This window comes from Leguminivora glycinivorella, chromosome Z (assembly GCF_023078275.1).
Source record: "Leguminivora glycinivorella isolate SPB_JAAS2020 chromosome Z, LegGlyc_1.1, whole genome shotgun sequence".
Classification (NCBI taxonomy): domain Eukaryota; kingdom Metazoa; phylum Arthropoda; class Insecta; order Lepidoptera; family Tortricidae; genus Leguminivora; species Leguminivora glycinivorella.
The window spans coordinates 19,310,704-19,338,636 of record NC_062998.1 but is presented as its reverse complement, the minus strand read 5'-3'; the positions used below and the strand labels follow the sequence as shown (position 1 = coordinate 19,338,636).

Here is a 27,933-nt window from a genome sequence, read left to right as displayed (position 1 = left end):
TATTTTTAGAAAATTTCATAATTTGTCTATTTTAGTATAAAAATAAAATAAATGTTACTCAATCTGTACACTTTTAAGAGTTTTAAGAGTAAGTTCATTGTATGGTATTCATATATTATTGGTATGTCGTATGTCGAGAGAGCGAGGGTTATTACATTTTTGTTATAGTGTAGTCAATAGTCATTCATGACTTTCTAGAAATGCTAACGCAAGAGTAACACTAGTTGATAGAAAGGAAAGGTAGATGAGCAGTTTTAACGACAATAACACACAGACAGTCTTAAAAATTCATAATCTTAAAAAAAACTTGTATGCAATCTGACAGTTCAGATCTGTCAGTGTCTTGTCAGTGTCAGTTTGAACTGTCAGATTGCATACAAGTTTTTTTTAAGATTATGAATTTTTAAGACTGTCTGTGGGGAGCCTTAGGCTCCCCACAGACAGTCTTAAAAATTCAAAAACACTGACAAGACACTGACAGATCTGAGCTGTCAGATTGCATACAAGTTTTTTTTAAGATTATGAATTTTTAAGACTGTCTGTGGGGAGCCTAACACAATTTATTAAGCCATGAACACAAACTAAATAAGAACATTTTGAATAACTCTATGGCATTGAGAGTAAAAGTCTATGGTAAGAACATTCTCTACTGCTTTGCGTCATGTCATGGCTGGCATGAAATAAAGCTTTCTTACTATGGCTTGATTTCTTTCCTTACTTACAAAAGAGTGCTTAGTTTTCTTTGATTGTGATATCCGTCAAAATTCGTTTATTTACACTTTATTGTACGAATATTCAAAGTGATCCCTTTCTGCTAAATGGAAGTATAGAAATAATATATAATGGCAATAATTGTTTAGCCAGCGTTTGTACATAGGTTTCGCACAATGAACGAAGGCGCGGGGGATTGGATTTGTAGTGATCCGAGTTGTGGTAATATAAATTTTGCGCGACGAGTGTCATGTTATCGTTGTAATAAAGACAGACCCGATGGAGGGAAAATGTTTAAAAAGAAACTTGGCACGGAAATTGGAAAGTCGGCAGCAGAAAAGTCTCGCGGCTTATTTAACGCCGATGATTGGCAGTGTAACAAATGTGCGAATGTAAACTGGGCCCGGCGCACGACGTGCAACGTTTGCAATGCTCCGAAGTTCGGTGAAGTAAATGTCGAGCTTTTAAAATAGTTATTTTACGATTTGAGCTGTGTATATTGTATATATACTTAATATTTTATTGTTGTATTGTTAGGTGGAGGCCCGAACCGGCTACGGCGGTGGATACAATGAGCGCGGAGTGGTCGAGTATCGGCGCAGAGAGCCTTCTTCTGATGACGAGTATGATGAATTTGGAAGAAAAAAGAGGAAACGCAAATTAGACACGCAGAATACGGTGTGTATCCATTTTGTCAATTACACTTAATACCCACTTCTGTTTTTTAAACAAGCATGTAATTTTATTTATTTGTTCAATGTTTCACATTATGTCATTTGGGGTTTTATTTCTTCATAAAGTTTTTTTCTAATCATTGTGTGAAGATTTATTCCATATTTTTTTATCAACACTATTGATTTTATTTATAAATTGTTCCTTTGTTCTAAAATAGTTAAGGCAAATAAAAAAATAATTGTGAAGCATTGGCATTTTCAGTAATTTTCTAAATGAACCTTGAACTGACAACTCTGTATTCTCTCATCTTTAAACATGTAGGCAATCTTCATACATGTTTAGAAATGATATAATACTGGTTTCCCTTAATGGCCATCCTGGAGACTTTTCAGTTAGTACAACATTGTATTCTAATAAACATAGCACTCAGCATTTCCAAAGGCGTTGTTGAAAAATCAGAGGATGGTGGAATTTGAAGCGAAGAAGATTATTAATTATATATAATAGTGCAATAAATTTTGATGCACATAAATATTAAAGTGGAGATAATTTTTCCTGCCTTCAGGTCGGCATCACTGAAGGACCTCTAGCCAAAAAATTGCCACCAGCATTGCTGCAGATGGAACTAAACAAGGATGCAAAGGAAGCTCCTGCACCTATTCTCTCCACACAGATTAACAGAGATGCTGAAAAATCTCGGCGCACTCTCAGTGAGAGTTCCATGTGTGATCTACCTCCACTTAGCAAAATGGCATTTCGAAGGCATCAACTTGACGCTCATAGCAAATATAATGGACAAGATCACATGTTACCATCATATAAGACCAATGGAACTTATTTGCGCAAAAGATTTACTGAACAAGACTCATTAAATAATAAAATTGCCTCAAAAATTCTTAAACAGGAGATAAACAATGGCCTCACCACTAAGACTACTGATCACAATAAGCCTCTAAAGGTATTCAAACCTTTGAAAAATGATGTTGTACATAAGTTTACTGCACACAATCCAACAGAGAATGTTGAAGTTACATATTCTATAGAAGAGAGAGCAAGAGTAGCCGCTTATGCCATTGTGCACAATAATTGCAAAATAACCACTGACAAGTTTGAATCAATATATGGTAAACCAGCCCCAGATTTTAAAACAATTTTTGATTGGAGGCAAAGGCTTTTGAAGACAGGTTGCTTAGATGACTCTCACATGCATTCTGAAAATCAAATGGAAAAGAAAAATAAATGTGAATCACCACATTCAAAAAGTCAACAGTCTGTAGCTCAAGCTAATCCAGAAGAGATACCCATTAGTTCAGACAGTGAAACTGAAAATACAAAAACAAATCAAATCCCAGCTAACTTGATTCCTAAGAATATTGTACGCAGTACTAGTGCCGAGACTCTAGTTCTTTTCAATACACAAAAGTCATTGGGAAATCAATGTATTACTGGTCCAGAGCAAGCTGTGATGACAAGAAATCATTCATCACCACACTGCCGAGCTAGCTCCCTTGATTCTCAAGACTCTCTGTATGTGGACAGTGATTTGGAAAAAGCTGATACCAATTCTTCTAAATCAAAAACAACCCCTGTTACCTCTAATGGTCATAAAAACAAACAATCAACAGGTGTGTCAGATTCGGATTCAGTTTCTTATGATAGTGATTATGTTGATTTTTTGTCCCGTGTCTATGGGGAAGGTAAACCCAAATCTAGAATGAACAAAAGACAACCCCCGTTGGGAACTGGAACTAAAACGGGCTGTGAGTCATTATCGAATGGCAATCAAATCTTTCAAGGATACTCTACTGTCAACAAATCGGAACAGTCACCACTAGCAACAGGGAATATTTACACATCAAGTATGCAAAATATGCGAGCAAAAAGGAATGTCAATTTTATTGACACAGATGGTGGATCAGCTGAGTATGTGCCTACTAAACTTGGGTCTTCAACTAAAAATAACTACCAAGATTTCAAAAATAATGTTAAGAAAAAAGGGTTTTGGGCAAAGGGGAACCATGCAACAGTCAATAAAATCAAGCAAACACCACAGGACACATCAGTAAAAACAAACACCAAATCAGTCAGTAACATCAGTCAATCTGTCAATGAACACCAAATTGATAAAATATTTGCTGTATTGCAAAATAACGCGGCCAACATTCCTCTTCTCAATTCTAAGGACGACAGCAGTACAATAGCTTTTACAAGTAATCCTCCCGACTGTGTTCCTTATCAATCACCATATAGAACAGAGCCACAGGTCGCGGATCCTCAGGGTGATGACTTCACAAATGATGATTTTGAGCAAATAGTCACTGCTGATAATTATACTCCATTTGATGCCCCCATGCAATCGAAAGACTCGTCTGCGATGTCGGAAAACTCGTCTCGTGTTTTCGACGTCGTGCAGTCTGATTCGGCACAAAAAAATAAAAGTATAATGGAAATATTTGACGTGTTTGATGATCATTCCAACCATGAACCAAATAGTCTAGAAACCAATAGTGTAAAACCGTACACTATGGTATGGGATGAAGACGACGATGCTCTGTACAAGGATGATGATGAAGCTGGGGATCCCAATACCAGCGGTTTGAACCCTGCCCCTAATCAATTGATAGACAAAGCTAACAAGTTGGAATTGGACCAAAGTCAACTTATCCAGGATGTGACGAAAAGTTCTCATCTGACTCCAAGATCATATGAACAGGAAGTACTATCCGATGGAGATTTATTTACAAAGAATTTGATGGCACTAAGTTCTTCCTATCAAAAGGAGGACACAAAAAAACTATTGAACCAGGTGATACAGCCAAATATTGCTAACAAAGAAATTATTTTTCCTATACAAAATCGAACGTTAGAAAATACGGAGTCACCTGAACGTAAATTAGCCAAGAAAATCAATATCATTGAGTCTATAACAATTAAACCTAAAACAAGTTATCAGAGTCACTCCTTAATCGTAGAAAACAAAACCCAACCAATCAGTGGATGTGAGCCACAAGAAAATAAATCGCCAATAAAAAATAGTACTGATGACAGCACTACATCAATGCAGCCAAGTGTAAATCTATCAAATTTATTGGCGGGTATAAATACAGATACACTTTTGTTAGCTCTTCAAAACTTGCAACAGTTAGGGCAGAAGGCGCCTGCTCACGCGAGCCCGCAGCAGGCGGCGGGCGAGCAGGAAGGCGCCGCCGTCGAGACTATCAACTTAACCAATGACGAAGACTGGGAAAAGGAGTCTGATCGAGAAGGGAGCATTGAGAAGCAACTCAAAAAACTGCACGGAAGTACTGGTGACACTCCTTTTTTAAGCGATATTTTTGATCCAGGCCCAGTAGTGATACCGCCTAATGTTGCAAAAAAGTTAAATATTAATGGAGATGACACATTACCTGAAACACAAGAAAGTACATCGGTTATAGGAAATTTCAAGAGTTTTGCTTTACCAAAACCGATTATGTTAAATAGGCTCAAATTAGCTATTAAACAACCAGACAAGACTCCGAAACAGTCCATCAATGGGGGAAAGAGAAGACGAAAAAAGAAGGTTTGTAGAATTTTTAATTCAATAATGTTTTAAACAGTTACATTTTATAGTAGTACATAACTATTGCATTATGGGATAAATATTTATGCAGTGCACAGGTTTTATGGTTGTTTATAGCTCTACCGCCGACTCAGGCTGGTGGGTATTTGCTTCCTTAAAGCTACCTACAAAAAAATATACAGTTTTTGTCATTCTTACTTAGAGCTTTATATTGAAGCAAATATCTTTTTTTTTTCAGTATCGGCATTATACAGATTCACTGTTAGCCATTTCGTTTCTACTTTTGAAAAAAAAAATGTAGTGTCATACACACAGAAAGTTTAAACCTTGAAAGGCATCCATACCATAATTTTGTTATTGTCCGACAGTCTTCAGAACTGCACTCCTATCTTACTAGTCGTCAACTTCGCATCCATCCCAAGTATCATAATGCTTAATTAACTTTGCGGAGCTTGCCTTATAATATAATTAATTATCATACATAGATATGTACACGTATACTTGTGCACTTCATAAATTCATCCTGCATCCCAGTCTCATGATTTTCTACCTAAAAATGTATGGTCTAAATAGGAAGTTAATGAATATGAAAAAGAAAATCTAAAGCGTATAAATCGGCATAAAAGTATTTTTTATTTATTTTTAGTCATGATAGACAAATGGTGTACTAATTTGGGGCAAATTCTAAAGTAATGTAACAAAGTAGTTATCAAGAAATAAATGTATATCACAGTCAACGTCTTTATGCTAAATAATATTAAATGTTATTTACTTTCTCTTCATTTTAATACCTAATTTGGTACATATACTTTTCTTATCTTATACAGGGTCTATAACAAACATGACGTGATATCGGATCTTTTAATTTAAAAGTAAACGTAAATAATATACTGTCACGTCACGTAAATATATTATAATGCCATGAAATTCGTAGAGAATGCCCCGAGTTAGCACTTTACTAAGGCGGGTTTCAGTGTCACGCCAAATCCAATGCCAAATCGCGCGGAGCGATCCGCATGTCCAATTTATATAGAGTTGATGTCTTTTTTACTCTCAAGGGCTAGTTGTATTAATCACATTTGACAGACACGTCTTCGTCACGCAGCAGACGTCTATGGAACTTGCCATACATTAAGATTTAACGAACGCTTTAACGGTGACAGATGGTTTGGTGCAACCGGCCCTAAAACATTCTCTGAAAATAACACATATATTAGTCCGGTGCGGATGGACACTTAAACCAGCCTAATGGCCTGGCGACGGCATTGGTCTAACGGCCCGGCCACGACATTTGTCTAAGCGCGACAGCGGTGAGCGGCGGTCATACATTGGAGCGAGGCGCAGCGATGGGACTTTTCATTCGCACGTATGGCTGCCGCTCACCGCTGTCGCGCTTAGACCAATATCGTGGCCGGGCCGTAAGGCGACAGCGGTAAGCGGCAGCCGTAAGTGCGAATGAAAAGTCCCATCACCTCGCTCGCCGCTGCGGCCTTATGGCCGCTGTACATATGGGGCCAACCCTTGGAGCACCCCCTTGGCCAAGATAAGAGTCGCTGTTTACACATCGGTGAACCAATCACTTGGCATTGGCCCTTCATAAAAGATGAACGTAGAATGGAAAAGGCTAGATAATTCTAAGTCATTCACGTTGTCAGCAAAATTTAATAAATAAATAATAACCTCGTGATAAAATTAAATTATCTGAAATATTAACAATTTTTTGAATATTCTGATAAGCACGTTTATTTTTTTAGGCAATACATTAAACATTTGCAAGGGTATTTATTGTATTTCCTAAAATCAACACTATTATTGGTATAGATAAACTTATTATTTTCGTAAATCTCTCACTACTGTCCTCTATGACGGCTGACGACAAACTGAATGAGGCGCCAACGTGTGAACGCAGTTGGCCATTGGCGCCAAGATCCTTTGATGTGTGGACAAAAAACCAACACCAGTCGGTTGACCGGCCAGCGCTAGCGCCAACTGCCAACATACGGCCAAGTAGCCCTCTACACGCTTTGCCAAGGGGTTCCACCAAGGGTTGGCCCAACCGTTGGCCCATGAGTACAGCGGCCATTAGATCAACGTCGTGGCCGGGCCGTCATGGATTAGGGTAATGGCTGCTGTACACATATGGCCAACGGTTCCACCAACCCCCTTGGCCAAGCGTGTAGAGGGCTACTTGGCCGTAAGTTGGCAGTTGGCGCTTGCGCTGGTCGGCCAACCGATTGGTGTCGGTTTTTTGTCCACACATCAAAGGATCTTGGCGCCAATGGCCAACTGCGTTTACACGTTGGCGCTGCATTCAGTTTGTTGTCAGCCGTCAGAGAGGACAGTAGTAAAATATTAACGAAAATAATAAGTTTATCTATGCCAATAATAGTGTTGATTTTAGGAAATAAAATAACCTTGCAAATGTTTGTGTATTGCCTAAAAAAGATAAATGTGCTTATCAAAATATTCAAAAAATTGTTAATATTTCAAATAATTTAATTTTACTACGGGGTTAATATTTTTTAATCAAATTTTGCTGACAACGTTAATGACCTAGAATTTCCTAGCCTTTTTCAATCCACGTCCATCTTTCATGAAGAGCCAATGCCAAGTGATTGGTTCGCCAATGTGTAAACAGCGGCTCTTATCTTGGCCACCAAGGGTTGGTGGAACCGTTGGCCACATGTGTACAGCGGCCATAAGATTGGCGCGGTTACGTGGGTCTATTAAAATGTATTGTTTCAGAGTAAAGCGACGGCGTCCGGCGAGGGCGAGGGCGAGGGGGAGGGGGAGGGCGGGGCGGACGACGGCGACGAGGAGGAGTCGGGCGACGACGCCGACCTCTCCAAGTACGACTTGTGGGGCAGCGACGACGAGAAGGCCGACTCCTCTAAAACAGGTGGGCACTCCACCATTCTTCTTCTTCTTCTTCTTCTAGGTTAGGGGCTTTGTAAGGCTTCAGGGCGCCTTATGTATCACTGCGACCATTTCTGATCTATTGTGATCGCCACCTACTACAACTCTCGATCAAGTCCTACAAATTCAAAGACTTGTAGTATCTTTTTGAGATACATTAAATACTCCACCATACATTAAATAGCCATTATTTTTTTCAAAGTTGTCACCCCATTTTTTTGTAACATGGGTATTTTTTACGCGATTCATACTCAGAATCGCGAGGTCTTTCGATCCTGATAGAAGAAAATTAAGGTGGCTCGCTTTCCATACAAAAAACATCTACCATTTATTTAGTCACCGCACACTACAACTAAATAAAAATATGCGCATACATCTACTATACATTATCCGTCGTCGCGGTAGTAAATGAAATACATTGTTTCATACAGAAATCATGGACAAATCCATGTGAATTTTTTATTAATTTTACGTAAATGTGCGTGCCAAATTTTGTGTACAGACACAGAGCCGTCATATTTCGCGCATTTTTAATTGACATTGTCATCAGTGACACTTGGCTCTTGACAAGTAATTATTAAAGATATTGGTTTAGTTAACTCAAGCAGACTCAGAAATAATGACGCATTTTGTCAATAAAGATACATATCGTATATTTCGGCACTGCTAATGTAAATCGAAATGGCGTCTTGGTCAAATGCCCCGATTATGAAGCAGGTGATTCTGAGTTCCATCCCGCAGTTATTTTTAATCATTTGAACTTTTTTTGGATTTTTTTTATATATTTTTTAAATGAAATATTTGACTATTACTATATTGCTTTCCTATTTTTTATTTTCATACAAAAATACAATACAATCCTTTATTATGCCTTTGTTGATAAAATAAAATATTACACGTCTGGTATAATACATTATACATAGGTCAAAGTGTGGGCATAGTATTAGTAATGTATTGCATTTACTGAGCTGGTTGACCTATGTTATTGTTGTGTGAATGTTTTTCTTCAACAACTAAATGGTTATATACAAGAATATGGGTAGCTTTTGCACATTGTAATTTTTCCTCAGTCACCCGTTGACCACGAACGCTGTAAAAGTGTTCGAAACATCGGGATGAATTTTAAACTCATTATACGCGATTTAATCCGTTTTCATAGTTTTTATTTCATGAGTAACTATCGCGGTAACTGAAGACAATATTAACTAAATGGTTACAAATAATAATTATCATCAAATTATCATCAATATAATCTGGTCCAGGCAGGCAATTATGGTCACGCGATAAATGATAAAACATCTGGCCGTCCCTATAATCGCACTTACTAATAGTGCGACAGGGACGGCCTGATATTTTATCGTCTATCGCGCGACCATGCTTCCCGTGCTGTACTAGCTTTAGCCCGCGGCTTCGCTTGCGTTAGAAAGAGACAAAAGTAGCATATGTCACTATCTCCATCCCTTCAACTATCTCCACTTAAAAAACATGTCAATCCGTCGCTCCGTTTGGCCGTGAAAGACGGACAAACAAACAAACACACATTATCTTTGGTGAAACAACGAATTCTTCCACTTCAGATTATAGAGTAACCAGCTTTTCCCATTTATAATAAACTAGCTTTTGACCGCGGCTTCGCTCGCGTAAGAAAGAGACAAAAAGTAGCCTATGTCACTCTCCATCCCTTCAACTAAATCCCCTTAAATAATCACGTTAATTCGTCGCTCCGGTTTTGCCGTGAAAGACGGACAAACAAACAGACACACACCCTTTCCCATTTGTAATATTAGTATGGATTTGACATTATTATTTATATTTAAATAATTATATATGTATAGCCCAATTTCGTCGGTAACAGCGTGTTATGTAATGGCGTCGTTGGGGAACAATCGTCTGTCACGCCGTGAAGGTGCGTTCGATTCCCAGGATTCTATAAACTTTTTGTATTTTTTTGGATATAAATTTCGTTTTTTTTATTGACCGAGCAAGAATGGAGAGCCGAAGGTATCAATTTTATCTTAGAGAACATATTGATTTTTTTATTGTCATTTTGATTTTCTATTTATTAAGTTGAGATATAAAACACAACTTTTAATACCCTCGCTAAATATAATATTTTATCGAAATCACTCCTTAGATAAAAAAAGTCCACTTGAGTTTTTAAAACATTACCTTACTCAGTTAACTATTGCATTTTCATTTACTAATTTAAGATTTCAAAAGCGATTTGAATACCCTTGCTCCATGCAAAATAAACAATTAGAAAAAAAAATCATTCGGATCGTAGTTTAGAAACTAAAATTTATCTATACTTTTTGGAATTTTTTAAAATATCAGATTAGGATAATTATGTTAGAAATTCTGAGTTCGACGAACCCAAAAATTATTACCATGTAAGATAATAGGTTTTTAATCTTTTTTGTGGAAAACGCTCAGTAACTACTGTACGAGTACATATACATTTATGTATAATAATAAAACAAAAAATAGTGTCACATAGTGTTGTGTTCCTGCCGGTGAGTAAGGCTGCCAGAGCTCAACGAGGGTGCGGGGTGCTGACGACGGGAAGACTTACGGAACTAATTTGTTCCGTCTATTGTCCTTTGAGTCGTCGGCAACCCAAACCCTCCTTTGAACTTGTACACTCCTTTTTGCTGTGCATACGCAGCAAAGGGGAGTGTACAAGTTTCTAATGGGGCGGCAACGCGCATACGACACTCTTCGAGTTGCAGGCGTCCATAGGTTACGGTGACCGCTTTCCATCAGGCGGACCGTATGCTTGTTTGCCACCGACGTAGTATTAAAAAAAAAGAAAAAGTCCTGGATTCGAACCCAGTACTTCCATGCAAATCATGCGATGGCACGTATTTACCGCAAGGCTATTTAAACAAGCTGTCGCCGCGTGAAATTATCGACTAGAAGGAATACAAAAACACTGTTTGTATGTGTGAGTGGTACTTAAAAATAGTGTAAAATAGTAAATTTATTTACATTAAGGGGATTAACGTTACAATGAGAAGTTGAATGTTTGTTGTAATACGTCAATTTTAATATTAAATGTTCGCGAAGCATAATTGAAAGTATATAAATGCCTGTACGACTCCACAAAAAAAATAAGACTGGTAATTTGCAGATTAACGCCATCTAACGCAGCCTGAGCTTCGGGTAACCTAGGCGAGCCACCTTAATGTTCCAAAATTTCCATACATTTTTCAGACCTTCCATTCCGTTACCGCCATACAAAATGTATGAAAAAATGGTAATGGTTTCCCCTATTAGGATTGAAAGAGTTCGCTATTCTGAGTGGAAAGCACATAAAAATTTCCAAATCCAAAAAAAGTGGGGTGGACAACTTTGAAAAAAAATGGCCCAAACAAGTGTTATGACTTCACTTACCTATTGACTTACAGAAAGCTTGTTCAGACAGTGTCTTGTACTGAGACTCACTGCAATAGTATGACATATTCGTAAGTTTCCGTCAGAATATGAAGGAAATTATTTACGCACCACATCTGTACTTTTTTAATTTCATTTGAAACGGACGTCGGCGGCTGCTCCCTACAATTTCCCGTCGCGTGGCCTCTTTAGCCAGTCTAGGACCGCACGTTCGCTTCTCTAGAGCAACATTTGAGTCTCAAAATAATAGTTATGCTTGATTACAGAAACTACTGACAAACCTAAAGACGGGAACGGAACAGAAACCGAAGCAGACGGGGCGGAGAAAAATGGCAAATCTGAGACACAGGAAAATAAAGCTGCTAAACGAAGGTTGGTTGATTAATTATGCAGGTTCATGTGCAAATTGAAACTTTGGAGGCAATTAGAATTAGTCACCAGAAGAACCTTATCAAATTATGCTTAACCATGAATAGATTATACTTGCATTGATAACTTATCAATATTTTTCCTTTGTAATGTGTTCATCGACACCATGTGTGACGTTTTCTCAAGTGGCGATGTTAACGTCGACGTTTTATCGACGTCGAAATTCTGTATGTATCTTAACCTGGATTTGTGACCTATGGTGGGTCCGCGTATACTAAGTAAATAATTATAATGACTGTGTTGTTCAGATCTCGGAGTTCGTCCTCGTCGTCGAGCTCGTCCTCCAGCTCGAGCTCCAGCCGCAGCTCCGCGGACGCTCCCAAAAACAAGTAAGTTTTACATGCATCCGCGGACTTACACGACGTTGATACAGGTCCATTTACAAGAGATGGCACGAATGGGACGAGTGAATGAAAATATGCGTTTGTATCACTGTTAGGTACGACTGTATATCTTATACATACAGGTGTTACTCATACAATCAAAGTCTCGTTCATTCCATTCATGCCAATTCAGACGAATCGTACGACTATGCGCGATCGAGGCCCGTTTCAATTGAAAGAAAGTTATAGCCAAATGGCTAATCGCGGTATGTAGATGTACGTATTCGTACCGCCGACCTATTCTACATATTTTATCGGTGATTCCTGTAGTAAAGTACCTGCACTTTATTCGTGGTATTTAAGTCCTAATACAGCAGAATACCGCATCGCTACGCTGGCTTGCCGCATCACTACGCTGAGTCAGCGCCTTTTCTCTGCCACGATGCATGGCATAGGTATTAGTTAAAATATTTTTTTTTTTTAGTAACTAAGTTTGCAACAACTCTTATACTGTTTTTTGTTTTGATTTTTTTTGATGTTAAATTGTCAATGCCATGTATGTTGTGGGTATGAATAAAGAATGTATCTATCTAATACTAGTACAAATAATTTGCATCATTGAAAGATGATTGTTTTTTTTGGATTTTTCTAATTTGAATGCATTTTTTCTTATACGATGAGCCCGCATAGGATGCTGAAGGTTACGTCACAGAATATATAATAGTACAAGTACAGAAGGCTCACTCCTTTGATGTTTACAAAACGCCGCCATTCTAAATTCTTACCTACATTAACAAACGGACCGCACGCGTGCAGACGACATTGAATTCTATTGCGCCGCGCGAAGGTCGTCGCCAGTGAATGGGCCGCGAACTCGCGGCCGCCGGCATGTACTTGTAGCGCGGTGAAAGGATCGCGGAGTGAGCCGCCCCTGGTTACGTGTAACATGTTGTGAGTAGTAGTGTTGTCGTAGGTTCGACGACTTCAACCTGAACAGCGAGCGCGAGTCGCCGCAGGGCTCGCCGCCGGGGCGTCGCTCGCGCTCGCCGCACGCGCGCGGCTCGGCCTCCGGCTCCGGCTCCCGGCGCAAGACGCACTCGCGAGACTCCAGGTTCGTTACTTACTACTACACCCCGCCTACAAACATCTCTACACCTTATAAGACAAAATCGCTCGCGAGATTTTGTTTGAATTGGTTTAAATTTGATAATATTTGCTAATCAAGTCGGACAAAGTTCCGCTGGCTGCGAGCTTTAATCGAAAACGCTGCCCGAACCGTTTGAGCTATATCAAAACAATGTATGGCGAAATTGGTGTCTCTCTCATAGGTCTACAAAAAAAGTCCGCGATGGCATGTCTATCTTTTACGGATAATTTACTATAACCCCGTGCGTTAGTAATACCTATACATAAAGGGTCGGCTGCACCAAAATACTTACTAGCGTTAACGATATCATTGACTCATGAACTCAGTTTATGCTTTCGGGGCTTACCGGTATTACGAGCGTGTTGCTCATCTATTTATTCATATTCATTTATTTATTGCAGCAATTGCGAAAGTATTTTATTTAAATTCATTTGTGGGAGAACGTCCCACTTTGTCGATTGCTATGAAGCCGCTTTGTTTGGTTATTCATGACCCACACCCACGTTTACTAAACACACTCACATTTTATGAAATTGTTGTTATTTAAAATTTAAGGCCAGGACTTCCAGTGCGTGTACGTATACGTGCTCCACAATTTCGGAGTGGTGCACGATGCATGCCAGAAGTGTGACGTCCCTTATGCATATAAACTCGTCGTCGTCAATAGGCTAGTTTCCTACTACTACTAGTCAAGTCAGCTTCTTTTTAAGAACTGTAAAACGATTTGCTAATATGAAATTAGTAAGGTCAGTGTGGGCAAGACCGGCATACTTTATTTGAAATAAAGTTTGTGTGGATAAAACTAGACTATTAAAGTAGTCTGGAGTCCGCATGGTCCTATGGGCTAGCAAATTTTATATTCTACACAGATTTTATAATACTTTGGTGAATTAAAGTAAACTTATGTGATAAAAATCACTTTTTTTAAGGCTCGGCGGGTGGACCGTCCCCACGCGCGGAGTACCCAAAGACGAGAAGGAGCTCGTTGTCGCGTAATTTCATATGAAAATAAGTATCAAAATCATGTTCATTGTTATATTCTGTAATAACAGGGAGTAATGTGATAGATATAAAACAACATATCAGCATTTTTCTATTTATAAGGCAAGACCGTCATATGTCCCGTAAATGAGGTTGATAACCTTCTTTTTTCAGGTCCAGATAAAAGCAAAGCCGAAACTTATAATTAAAATTAACCTACAACACCCGTTTAAACTCGACTTATTTCCCATAAAGCCTAAAAAGGTGCCTTACGGTCCAGCCACGACATTGGTCTAAGCGCGACAGCGGTGAGCGGCAGCCATACGTGCGAATGAAAAGTCCCATCGCTGTGTCTCGCTCCAATGTATGGCCGCCGCTCACCGCTGTCGCGCTTAGACCAATGTCGTGGCTGGGCCGTTACTCTTATATGCCGGTCTTTCCGACTAGGCACAATTTCGAAGTTACATATTTCAGGATATAAAACAATAAATTGAACGCGTTTTAAGAGCATTAATTTGTACTAGACAGGAAGAACGATTATTAAATTAACACGTTACATTCATAATGCACAAATATTCCAGCTGCTTGTATTTTATTTTAATTTTTGCCTAACCTTGTTGAACTCGATGGTCGAGTTCGAAACACGAATCAAGTTTTTTGTTAACTGGTGTTCGTCCTAGGGATATCTATTGAAGACCAATGGATTAAGGATGAAAAACTGGTACACCTCCGGAGGTGTAAGAAGTGATTGATATACAGAGTGGGGCCTGTAACAAAGGCGAAGAATTGAACTGTAGGCTATTCTCCTTATACTGATCAACATTTGTTCAGTGACTTTTAAAAATTATGAAGTCTTTAAATTTTTAATTTTTCATACAAAATAAATATTAGCTTCAATGTACGCCATTATTGTTGTCATTGACGTTGTCTGTCACACTTTAGACTTAACAGAATTCGCAATACATTACCTCTTAGAAAAAACTTTCAAGGGTGATAAAAATCAAAATACAAGTTATTTTTAAAAGTCGCCGAACAAAGTCGTTGATCAGTATAAGGAGAATAGCCTAGAGTTCAATTCTTCGCCTTTGTTACAGGCCCCACTCTGTATAAATACAAAAGTTATATTCAGTAGACGGTCTTTCTGGATAGACGGTCTTCCCGACACTGACGTTATGAAATACTGAGGAGTGACGTAACGGTCAATTCTTTCTCTTTGACTTATTAAATAGAAATTATGTTTAAAAATAACTATTGTCCATAATTTTCTTCTAATTATGTGGTGCTTTATTTTGTGCATTGCATAAAATATTTTAAGTATAGGAAACTAGCCTATTGAAACTGTCTAAACAAACTGCGGCCATGAAATTGTCTCTAAATGACGAATTCCTGATGAACTGCTTGGATGGTGCAAACTCGGATTACGGGCATTTACAGAATTTGGGACACTCCAATTAGCGTTAGTTGTTAACAAAAATTAACTCGCTGTCAGTTTTGTGACGACAATTAAGCATAAAATCTGTCTAAAAAATCGCTTAAAGTTTATGTAATTAACACAAAAACCATACGTTAATTGGGGGGTCCCAAATTCTGAAAATGCTCTTACACTAATTTAGAACCATATGAAGGTATTAATATGATTTCCACCTTGGAAATTTATTTCTGGATACGGTTTTCAAGCGATTGTGCTGCATTTTTTCATTCTATATATAATAATAATTGTGCTATGCTAATTTGAAAATACACGTATTGTTATGTAAGTAAAAATAACCATTCATTATTTTAGAAGTAATTGACTACATCCTTCTCCATAGAAAAATCACAAATTTGTAAACTTTATCACATTGCTCGGCGACCGACTACGAATTTCTCAGCTATCAGTGGAACGAATCGGACTCAGTTTACTTTTCCGAAACTGCAGTGAGTCGTCGTAACACACATTTTCTGCAAATGCGATATTACATATCTCACGTGCTGCCACAATTTTACTAAGTCCATGAACCTTTTAACCGATTAGTATTTTTCGTCGAGCGTGCTCGTGTCGGTACCAATACGAAGTTACACAAAATGTTGTCTTATTTACCGCTATCAGACTGCGGTGAAATTAACTGGGTACTGTTTGTCATCAGACTATGACGGTTAAAAGGTTAATCAATTGCCGTTATTGATAATACATATTTAAAACAATTATTGCAATGCCATAAGATAAATAAACAAAATAGCATTCTATTCGTAAATTAATAGGGATAGGTATGTGTATACCTTCAAGGAAAGAATGTCTGGACTAGAGAATATATAAAGTTATATCGGTTATGTAACGCACTTGTTGTATTTGCAGAAGTCATGAGTCGGGACGCGACAAGAAGTCGCGGTCCCGCCGCGGCAGCCGGTCTCGCTCGCGCTCGCGGCCCGCGCGCAAGGAGCGCCGCTACAGCCGCGACGGCGCCTCCTCGCACTACCCCGCGCGCGGGAGACACCGCTAAATCATTTATTATTACATACATGTGCCCGCCATAAGTACACATTTTATTTTGTAAAACATTATACCCAGTTGCGTACGAGTGAACGCTGCGAACGGGACGTGCCGTATTTCTGGAGCGGCGTGTATCCGTATTGGACATAAAGATCGCCGTAGCATTAGGTAAATCTAATTAAGCTAAATAAGTACTTCTAAGTTGTGTACTACCGAGTATATTATTAACTCTCAATCGTTCGCTATATTGCATTTGAGGCAGTTTGCCGTGTGTTTGTTTTATTTTGCTCCTACACTGGTAGTTATAAGTTAGTACTATGGCGTCCTTGCCACGCGGTGTTATATAACTGCAGTGTTGGAGCACTATTAAGTATGATTATCAAATGAAGGCATGTTTACAAAAACAACATAACTACACTAGACATGAATTTACAGGAAACGAAAAAAACTAAATGTCTTCTTATATATTAGCTATTGGACATAAACGTTATATACGTTATTTAAGTAAGTGGCCATTAGTTCCGAAACACACGATTACACATCTCAAAGACAATTATTTTTGGAAAAAATATGAAAAATAAGTTCGTCAGTTATGCTGTTTTTGTAAAATTTTGTTAGTTATGTTCTTTTTGTTAGAAAATAAAACAAGTTTCTATAGAAATTATGTTTTGTATTCTATCATTTATCTTACTAAACTAGTGGATCTACTTTAATCTTCACATCCGCTGCTGTTGTCATCGTTATCTACCTCCAGAGACGACGATTCTTGACACGTATTATACAAAATTGATTGGTAGAATTGATGGCTCGATGGTTTGACCAAAAACTGCATCAATTTTCTCAAGTCGCCTACTTTGTGAGGATTAAGGGGAAGTGAAGACACATAAGCACGTTTTAAATTGATGTTCTTGGGCACTTTCTTCCTATTTCTTATATCAATAGTAACCCAAGGTAACCTAAACCGTTACCTAAATTAAAAAGAGTTTGTATATATTTTATTGAAAATTAAGTTTTTTACGTGAACGATATACAGTTATGTTCTTTTTGTAAAAAACAATGTAGATATGTAGTTTTTGCAAAATGGGTATATTTTTGGGGACTGAGTGTGGACAATTGGGGTCATTTTTGGACACTATCTTTTGCTCTACGTATAGATCCTGCTTAGACGAATGCTATGATACCAAAAACTCAAATTCGCAAAAAATGTTAGTTATGTTGTTTTTGTAAACATGCCTTCAAATCTGCTACACACAGCAGAAGTTCTTATCCTTTTTAACATCGATACTTTATCTTGTACTTTATTTTGTACAAGTACATTTTCATTTTTATAGACTATTGTGAAAGACGTTACGTTATAGTTCCTGTATCGGAAAAGCTTTGGGTTTAAAACTTTTTATTTGGCATTGTACATCCTGGAAAAATGAGCAGAAATTAAAAAGTGACAATGCCGTTTTCTTGCACATATTGATTTGAAACAGACAATACTACAATGTTGCCACTTTTTAATTTAATTTTTCTACCAGACTGAATCTCGGGGCATAATATTAGGCGATTTGTATACCAAGTTTTTCAATCAAAATCATTACAATTATTGACCGTCTAGGAGGCACTAAGTCACGTAACTTAGCTTAGTTAACTTGTACATCTTGATTAGGTGGCTCGCGTTACTGAATACTGGTTAGGAACTTGTCTTATCATAATAAAACTCTTAATGTTAATAATCGTCTTTGCAGCACTTATCACACTGGATCCGGGCATCGCACTTCGCTTCGATGTTTGAGCGATACGACAGTTTGCGCGGTTTATAGCGACATGCGTGGGCGTCACAACGGAGCGACGTGCGAATCGCATGGTGTGATAAGCGCTTATCGTGTGGAGAGCTTTTTTGTGTCTTGTGGCAGCAGCCATTTTAGAAAGATTGATTTGAATAAAATATTATATTATTTACTTTTCTAAGATCGATAGTATGGTTAGGTACAACAGTTGTAATTCGCATTTTCCGTAGTAAAACATGGTTGCTCGTTTAACCCGATAGTTCTTTACATAGTTGTACAGATTTTTCATGTCGAGGTAGTGGCGCGTCCACTTATCTTTTAAGCTCAATCTCGTTTATTGGATATTTTGTAAATCTGCTCCGAGTATTTAGCTCTCAATAAACGAAGTTATTCAATTGTTTTGATTTCTTTTTATCTTTAAACTAATGAGGGAGGAGTTTCGCACTTAATCTAAATTACCTGGAGCTAGCCAAATAGTACAGTCATTAAAGGCATATTGTAGTATCTGTCTCTATCACTCTGCCATATTGGTGCGACAGAGCCAGATTCGTATCTTACGCCACGGCCACGGAGCGTCAACGATTGTAGGTGGGAGTAGTAGGTACGATGAAACATGGTTGAAAGTCATATTATTATTTTTGTTTTGCTTCTTTTTTGTTTTATCTAACTAACGCATTTCGAACATTATGTTCGTTCCGGAAAAAAATGCAAAATGATGACTGCGCGTAAAATTAGGTCATCTTTTTGCATTTTTTTATTTACATGGAATAGTCGAGGTTGGAGGGGTTAAGAATGCAATAAATTTTATGCATATAATTTCTCTAACTTTTTTGCTGTAGCGGTTCTAAGTAGTACTATTATAAAAGTTTGTTACCTTGGATGATTAAAGCCGCAATATTGGTTAGAACAGTTCTCGTGATCGCAAAGGTTTAAAAAAACGTGTAAGCGGTCGGTTTTCTTTTCAAGCTTTGTCATGAAACATTCAAAATTGTATAATAGTGGTGGTATGGCTCGGGACATATTCATCTCGATCGGTTCCAGTGTTAAGAGATAGTTAGATAGTAACTTCAGCCAGCTTCGAGTGCGTGCATGGAATGATGAGTTAGCATATGTTTCTGCTTGTTATAAATTATTTTAGTGTGGCTTAGCTGTTACTGGTGAATTTCCAATGCAACTTGAGACTCCTGAATATTAAAATGATTGATGAAAATAATCAAAGGTGTAATCCGAAACTGTAACTGAAAAGATTCATCTCAATATATTTTCTTGGACTGGCTTCATGCATATACCTAAATAATTGTGATGTAGTCAAACTGACTTATTAGTTGCAGTTGTACAATGCAAAAAAACAAAGAATATTGCTGAACCAAAGATTTCCTTTGGTAGGATTGGTCCTTAGGCCCAAGGATGGATTTAAGAAGTGGGGCCACCGAGATTTTTGATGTTAGTTTTTTGAGGTTTTGGTAGCTTTTGCTCTGGAGGAAAATAGGGTCTCAATCTATAATAGAGGCATTCATTTTGCTACTATTCCAAGTTTGGTACTATATTTGTGTGACTTAAGGATGTCAAATACATTATAGGTCTCATTGTGCACGAGAAAGATGTTTTTCTACTTGTCGGCTGTAATCTGTCAATTAGGACACCACAGACTAAACTATAGGTGCTAACTTTTCAGTGTTGGATACTCTATGGCATTGCAGTTCCGACCCAATTAAACCGTGTCCAATAAGTCCGAATACTCACATTTTATCTCAGTTCTAAAGATATAGGGATCACAGGCCATCAAATTCTTATTTAAACTAAAGAGTATATTCCTCTTAATAAAATACAAGCACAAAGTACATGAAATTTCCGAAGTGTCTAAGAAAAACAAAGAAGTAAAGTGCCAACAAAATACTTGCTCGGCACGCAGGTGACGAGTTATTTTTTATAAGGAGAATCTGTATGTGATAAAACAGACGCCACGTGTCCAAAATAAACTATTATGGGTACCGAGGATAGATAACGTTCCGGGCAACTAGAAAAATGTGCCTAGGATCCAGAGCTCACCATCGGCCCAGGTGTGGGATGCAGTATGTAAGCGAGGTAAACTACCTTCAGTACTTACAGATAAAAGCGTTAAAATCAACGTTTTTTTCTTTAAAACCAAGGTTTTGGAGAAAAAATGCCTTAAAGTTAAAAAGGATGCTTGGGAATGAGTATCATGTGTCCCAACAAGACGCACCTCCAGCACATTCGGCAAATGGTATTCTAGCGTAGTTTCAGACTAATTTGGCAGTTTTTTATCCGAAACATGAGTGGCCACCCAGGCCTCCAGGTTTAGGCGTATTAGACTATTTTGTATGGTCATACATGCTTTGAAGACAAAATTTTTATAAAATCATAAACCTAGATCATTTCAAAAAGGTTATCGAGAGTATTTGGGATGAAATGTGAAGAAAACGGTGCGTGCCGCGTGTGATCCGTTTGAGAAGCGTTTGAGGCTGGTAAACAAGTTAATGCTGGAGTTATTCCAAAACATTTGTTGTGAATGTAGTAAATAAGAGTGCCATTCATAAAATATAATAATAATGTAGTAACTATTTGTTCATTTTGTTTTATTGGCTATTTGTGCTGTATTCAAACTTATTGGACACGGTGTATAATAAGCTTGTAGCCGACGTGTCCGTCCACTACAATATTTTTAGAATATAAATGTAGAATAATTTAGTAATAAATAAATTAAACATTCAGGTAAATAAGCAACAGTTAGGTTCGCAAGTTGGACCCGTACACGGTCATTTATTGTATAGCCATAAAGTTACATTTATTTTATTGCGTAATCCACGACCGCTACGGTCGACTATTGTTTACCCGTTAGGTTCCTGTAAAGTATTGTTTTAGTTTATTAGGGTTCATCTCTGTGTTGCACCGCTCTGTCCGATAACGCCGGCAGAGTCAAAGGAGTATTGTTTGTTTTATTATAGTGTAATATTGTGTAATTTGTAGTTGCGTGGGAAACTTTTGGTACCGTAACTTCTTCCCGTTATTTGGAGAAGTGGGGATGTAAAGTTTAACAAAAACGATAGAGGATACGGTCCCAGCCCAGTTTTCACTCGCTCACTCACTGACTCGTCGTCACTCGTTGTTCCGACACACGCGTTTGCTCAGTCAATATCTCTGTATAGTACTGTTACGCTAGTTGAGCCAAACCGTGTTGCTCCTAGCCGCGCTACTGTGAATAAACGATTTACAACTCTACAAGATATCTTCTTAGGGAATATACCTATCGCTACTCAGCATCCATAACCCTAAAGTGGTGACCACCGCCGAACTACGCAACATGAGCCCGAACCCAGAAAACACCGGAGTCAACATGAACGAGAACAATCACGCCGTCGACGCAGCCAGAAACGCAACGAACTCCACCGCTCCAGTACAGGCTGTATCAACATCTGTATCGACCAGCGAATTACTGAAGGTTAACGAATTTTGGCGCGATGAACCGCGTTTATGGTTTGCCAGTCTCGAGCTCGCCACGAGGGAGTTAAACCTAAGCGACGGGCAACTCGCAAGCATCGTGATTTCGCGCCTGGACAAACAAGATCTACTGCAAGTGACGGATATTATGCACTCACCTCCCAGAACGGAATTCTACAACGCCCTTAAGAATCGCCTCATCTCAGTGTACGAGGAGTCCGATACCAAGAAAACAAAAAAGCTTCTCTCAGAAATGGAGCTAGGAGAACAAAAGCCTAGCCAGCTTTTAAGGCGAATGCGCGAGCTAGCGGGAAACAAATTCGACGACAACGTGCTACACATAATTTGGAATAATTTGCTGCCGACTCACATTCGCTCGGTGCTGTGCGTGAGCCACAGAACACCCCACTAGAAGCCAAATGCAAGCGATATTGTTCGAGACGCAAATCACCAATCCTTGCGGGGTGAGGCGGGCGCGCACGGTGCTGCCATTGGTCGTTTCAAATAATGGCGCGCCTTTATGATTAGCAGTAGGGATGGGAATGGGACATGTCTATTATAGACAATGGTACCGGTACCAGTACTGTGGTGAATTTGTTTTGCAACAAATTATAATATTATAATTAAATTATAATAAGGCCTAGTTACCCTTCGGGTTGGAAGGTCAGATGGCAGTCGCTTTCATAAAACCAGTGCCTACGCCAAATCTTGGTAGTAGTTTCCAAAGCGGACCCCAGGCTCCCATGAGCCGTGGCGAATGCCGATGCTGGGATAACGCAAGGAGGATGATAATTGTGATAGCATCTCAATAAAAATCATTCTAGTAACTAATAACTAAACTGTGCATTTTTACTTACGTTTACTAAGTTAAATAACCAACTAAATATTCTAAACTAATCAATGAACTAAATACCACTACAGACTCTACAGATTCTAGATAATTATTCACTATTACAAATCTGCTTTCTTTTATATTTCATAAAATGGTAGCACATGGTACGAACGGCAGTACGAAGTTCCCGCAACAGACATAAACTAACATGGCCCCATGCCTAGTCGTTTACGTGAAAGGGATAGCATATCACATTTTTAACTCGGTAAAGAGGGATGGACGCGCCTCGGCGCCGCTCAGCACAACCATATTGACCAGTATAAATGAACTCCGCGGACAATAAACAATATTCAACAAAATAATTAATTTGACTTAACTGTGGAATGTTGTTCCATCTTTTTTACATGTAGTAGTGTTAGAAGACTTGCCACACCACTTTATGCTGTAAGAGACCATTGTTTGCAACCAAAATTGATTATTTAAGATTTTTTCCCGAGCGGACACGGACACTGTTATCGGGTCGTATACTTGGGCGCTACTGATCGGTGTCGCACGCGTTCAAACTTTTATAAACCTGATTTGTCGTATGCTTGGTGACCGCGAGTCGCCCTGTAAGGGCCATCTTGTTGTATTGATCTGTGGCGTGAGCGAATCCATTAAAGGGATAACGCTCGATGACAAAGCACGACTCGCCGACAAGGTGCTCGAGGAATCGCCCATCACAACGCAAATTTCAGCAGTATCGGCGCCAGTGTCGATCCCGTCACCTCAGCCACAGCCGTCATCGTCGTCAGCGCAAAACTACGCAGCAAGCGACATCCGAATCATCATTGAGGTATTGCACAAGTTGCTTGCAAATGAACGACATAAGTAGACGCCTACCATCGTCAGCCGAGACGCGACAAAGCCGTTCACGCAGCCGACGTCGCTGGAACGGTTCACGGAACAACTCAAGGTCCGCATCAGATCGAAGCAAGACCCCATCGCCGTGGTGTTACTACCATCAACGCTTCGGCACGGCAGCGACTAAATGTAGACAGCCGTGTACTTTCCGACCAACCTCGCCGTCGGAAAACTAAAAAAGACGCTGGATGCGGCGGAATCTAGCGTATTCCAGAAATCACACCGCCTATTCGTGACAGACCGGAAGACAAAGGTATCGTTTTTGGTAGACACTGGAGCCGACATCAGTGTCATACCAAAAGCGAAGGGCACACCCGAGTCGCCTCTGTCATTCCAATTGTACGCCGCAAACAACTCGGTGATATCCACGTACGGCGAGAAAACTTACGAACTGGACCTAATCCTGCGCCGTCCGTTCAAATGGAAGTTTACCGTTGCCGCCGTATCAAAACCAATCATCGGAGCCGATTTTCTCAACCATCACGAGTTATTAGTCGACGTGACGAACCGAAGATTGATCGATGGAAAAACAATGATAACTACAAACGCGCAAATATGTAAATCTAACGAACCTACGGTTCGAAGCATCCGCGTAGGACAAACCTACCACGACATACTTGCCGAATTTCCTGGAATTACAAGACTTACATCAATGAAGCTCAGTCCGAAGCATGCAGTCGAGCACGTCATTGAAACAATCGGTCAACCTGTACACTGCCGAGCACGACCAATCGCACCTCATCGCTACGAACAGGTCAAAAAGGAATTCCAAAACATGATCGAACAAGGCTTATGTCGTCCGAGCAAGAGCCAATGGTCCTCGCCGTTACACGTCGTGCCTAAGAAAAATGGAGATCTACGTGTATGTGGCGACTACCGAAGACTCAACGCCATCACTGTACCCGATCGCTACCCTATACCACGCATACGTGACTTCACGTATCAACTCTCCGGGAAAACAATATTTTCAACGATCGATCTCAATCGCGCTTATCAGCAACTTCCGATCAGCGAGCGAGATATAGAAAAATCAGCGATCATCACGCCATTTGGATTGTTTGAATTTCCGCGTATGTGCCCAGGCTTAAGAAACTGCGGTCAAACATTTCAAAGATTTATACACGAAGTACTCAGGGGACTGGATTACGTTTTCCCGTTCGTCGACGACCTACTAGTAGCTTCAACCACCGAAGAAGAACACCGAGCACATTTACGCGTCATTCTACAACGTCTTGACGAGTAGGTACGGAATCACTATAAACCCCGCGAAATGTGTCTTCGGCCAACCCACTGTGAAGTTTCTCGGCTACGAAGTAAATAAAGACTGAATCCAGCCACCGAAAGAAAAAGTACAAGCGATCGCCGACTACCCAAAGCCGAAAACCATCGAAGAATTACGACGTTTTCTCGGTATGATAAACTTTTATCGAGAAAACATCAAAGACGCCGCGGTAATTCAATCTCCGCTGTGCAAGTATCTACACAACGCGATAAAAAGAGACAAGTCACAAATCGAATGGACCGAAGAAGCTTCGCAAGCTTACGAAGCGTGTAAAGCGAGCATTCAAAACGCCGCTCTACTCGCTCACCCGCAGCACGATGGACAACTCGCGATATTTTGTGACGCCTCAAACACCGCAGCTGGTGCCGTTCTACAACAGTTCATCAACAAACAATGGCAGCCACTCGGATATTTCTCGCGCAAGTTCACAGAAGCCCAGAAAAAGTATAGCACATTCGATCGAGAACTCCTATCAATATATTTATCTGTAAAACATTTTAGGAAAATGTTTGAAGGAAGACCGCTAACGATATTCACAGACCACAAGCCGCTCACATTCGCATTTACGAAATCATCAAACGACGGCGAATCACCGCGACGTACGCGACACTTACTTTTCATAAGCGAATTCACGACCGATATTCGCTACGTAAGTGGAAAGGAAAACGCGGTAGCGGACGCACTTTCGCGTATCGATGCCATTACCTGCCCAACGCCGATCGACTTCAAAGAATTAGACGCATCGCAAGAAAGAGACAGAAGCATTTAGTGCTTGCAGCAACAAGAAAACATATCACTGAAGAAAATCAAGATTCCTGGAACAGACTGCACTATATACTGCGAATCCACCACAGGCAACGATCGCCCATACCTACCTGTGGATTACCGACGCACTATATTTGACTATATACCTACACAACGTCAGTCATCCTGGCACTCGCACCACACGCAAGATGATTACAAGCAAATACTTCTGGCCTTCAATGAACTCAGACATTGGAACATGGGCAAAAGCATGCATCGCCTGTCAACGAGCAAAGATACAGCAACACACTACAAGTGCTTTATCGGCGTTCAAACCGACAGCCCGTTTCGAACACCTGCATTGTGACATCGTCGGTCCAATGCCCACAACGTCAGACGGATACCGCTACTGCCTAACCATCATTGATCGTGCAACTCGATGGCCCGAAGCGATCCCGTTAAAAGAAGTCACCGCCGAAGAAGTCGCCAAGGCCGTCTACGAAGGATGGATATCAAGATTTGGATGTCCTACTACAATAACAACGGATCAAGGTAGACAGTTCGGAAGCAGAATATTCGCACACCTATCACAGCTACTAGGTATCGAAAAGACGCGCACAACGCCGTACCATCCGATTTGCAACGGTGTCATCGAACAATGAAGACAGCATTAAAAGCTAGACTCTTATCCACTAAAAGTTGGATTAACGAGCTACCTACGGTGCTGCTAGGTGTCCGTGCAGCGCTCCGCGACGATACATGTGTGAGCGCAGCACAACTTACATATGGATGCAACATCCGTCTACCCGGTGAGTTTCTAACCAACACAACAAGCAATGACGTCATAATGGACAATTCCTACGTCGAACAACTGAGAGAAACCATTCAAAAACTGAAACCTGTACCGAGTCAACCACACAGCAACAAACGGTCTATCTTCATTCACCGCGATCTGACTACGTGTGACTACGTGTTTGTTCGAGTCGACGCAGTTAGGAAGCCACTGCAAGCACCATACGACGGTCCCTACAAAGTACTGAAACGAACCGACAAGGTTTTCACTATTCAGTTACCGACACGCGAAACAAACATATCAATAGATCGTCTGAAGCCTGCATACATTATAAACGAAAATGCAGAAGCCAACCCGGTGCAGATCCAACGCTTTGTAATCAAGCTCAGATTTACACCGACGTCGCCATCACCGACTCCTCAGACGCCGCAAACGCCGACACCGACACCGACGCCGACGCCAATTCCAAGGCCGTCGAAACCACTACCGGTGACTACAGCTGATACAAGGAGGATACCTGCAACATCGTCTAAAAATACCTCCGCCTCATCTGATTCGGGACAACCAAGGATGACCCGCAGCGGACGCATCACTCGTCCACCCGTACGCTTCGCTGAGGAGGGAGCCATGTAGCCGACGTGTCGTCCACTACAATATTTTTAGAATATAAATATAGAATAATTTAGTAATAAATAAATTAAACATTCAGGTAAATAAGCAACAGTTAGGTTCGCAAGTTGGACCCGTACACGGTCATTTATTGTATAGCCATAAAGTTACATTTATTTTATTGCGTAATCCACGACCGCTACGGTCGACTATTGTTTACCCGTTAGGTTCCTGTAAAGTATTGTTTTAGTTTATTAGGGTTCATCTCTGTGTTGCACCGCTCTGTCCGATAACGCCGGCAGAGTCAAAGGAGTATTGTTTGTTTTATTATAGTGTAATATTGTGTAATTTGTAGTTGCGTGGGAAACTTTTGGTACCGTAACTTCTTCCCGTTATTTGGAGAAGTGGGGATGTAAAGTTTAACAAAAACGATAGAGGATACGGTCCCAGCCCAGTTTTCACTCGCTCACTCACTGACTCGTCGTCACTCGTTGTTCCGACACACGCGTTTGCTCAGTCAATATCTCTGTATAGTACTGTTACGCTAGTTGAGCCAAACCGTGTTGCTCCTAGCCGCGCTACTGTGAATAAACGATTTACAACTCTACAAGATATCTTCTTAGGGAATATACCTATCGTCACTCAGCATCCATAACCCTAAAAGCTCATTATAGTTGACTTTAGTTAACTGTAATAATTTCAAAAATAGAACTTCATACAATTTCTATACTAATTTGCGATACCTGGCAAATTTTCCTGCATCTGAAACACATTTTTTTTTATCTGTCGCGTTATCGCTCAATCAGAGACGGTTATTACAAACAATTGGTTGCTAGGTAATTCGATGTTGATACAACGGTGAACGACTCTACATGAATGATGATATTTCCGTCCATTGATGATGAAGATGATGACTCGTAGAAAAAGTA

At 39.8% G+C, this 27,933-nt stretch overlaps 1 protein-coding gene across 2 annotated transcripts; it reads left to right on the top strand.

The window, feature by feature from the left end:
• The first annotated feature begins 669 nt into the window (after positions 1-669).
• Positions 670-18,778, top strand: LOC125240988 (zinc finger Ran-binding domain-containing protein 2-like). 2 transcript variants are annotated; one of them, XM_048149232.1, is made up of 8 exons: positions 670-1,160; positions 1,249-1,389; positions 1,952-4,948; positions 7,694-7,847; positions 11,524-11,629; positions 11,935-12,015; positions 12,983-13,120; positions 16,473-18,778. In XM_048149232.1, exons 1-8 carry the CDS (start codon positions 888-890, stop codon positions 16,615-16,617), a joined length of 4,035 nt encoding a protein of 1,344 aa, XP_048005189.1. In that variant the 5' UTR covers positions 670-887; the 3' UTR covers positions 16,618-18,778. The 2 variants fall into 2 exon arrangements, with proteins under 2 accessions (XP_048005189.1, XP_048005190.1); XM_048149233.1 differs by lacking the exon at positions 1,952-4,948.
• Positions 18,779-27,933: the final 9,155 nt, after the last annotated feature.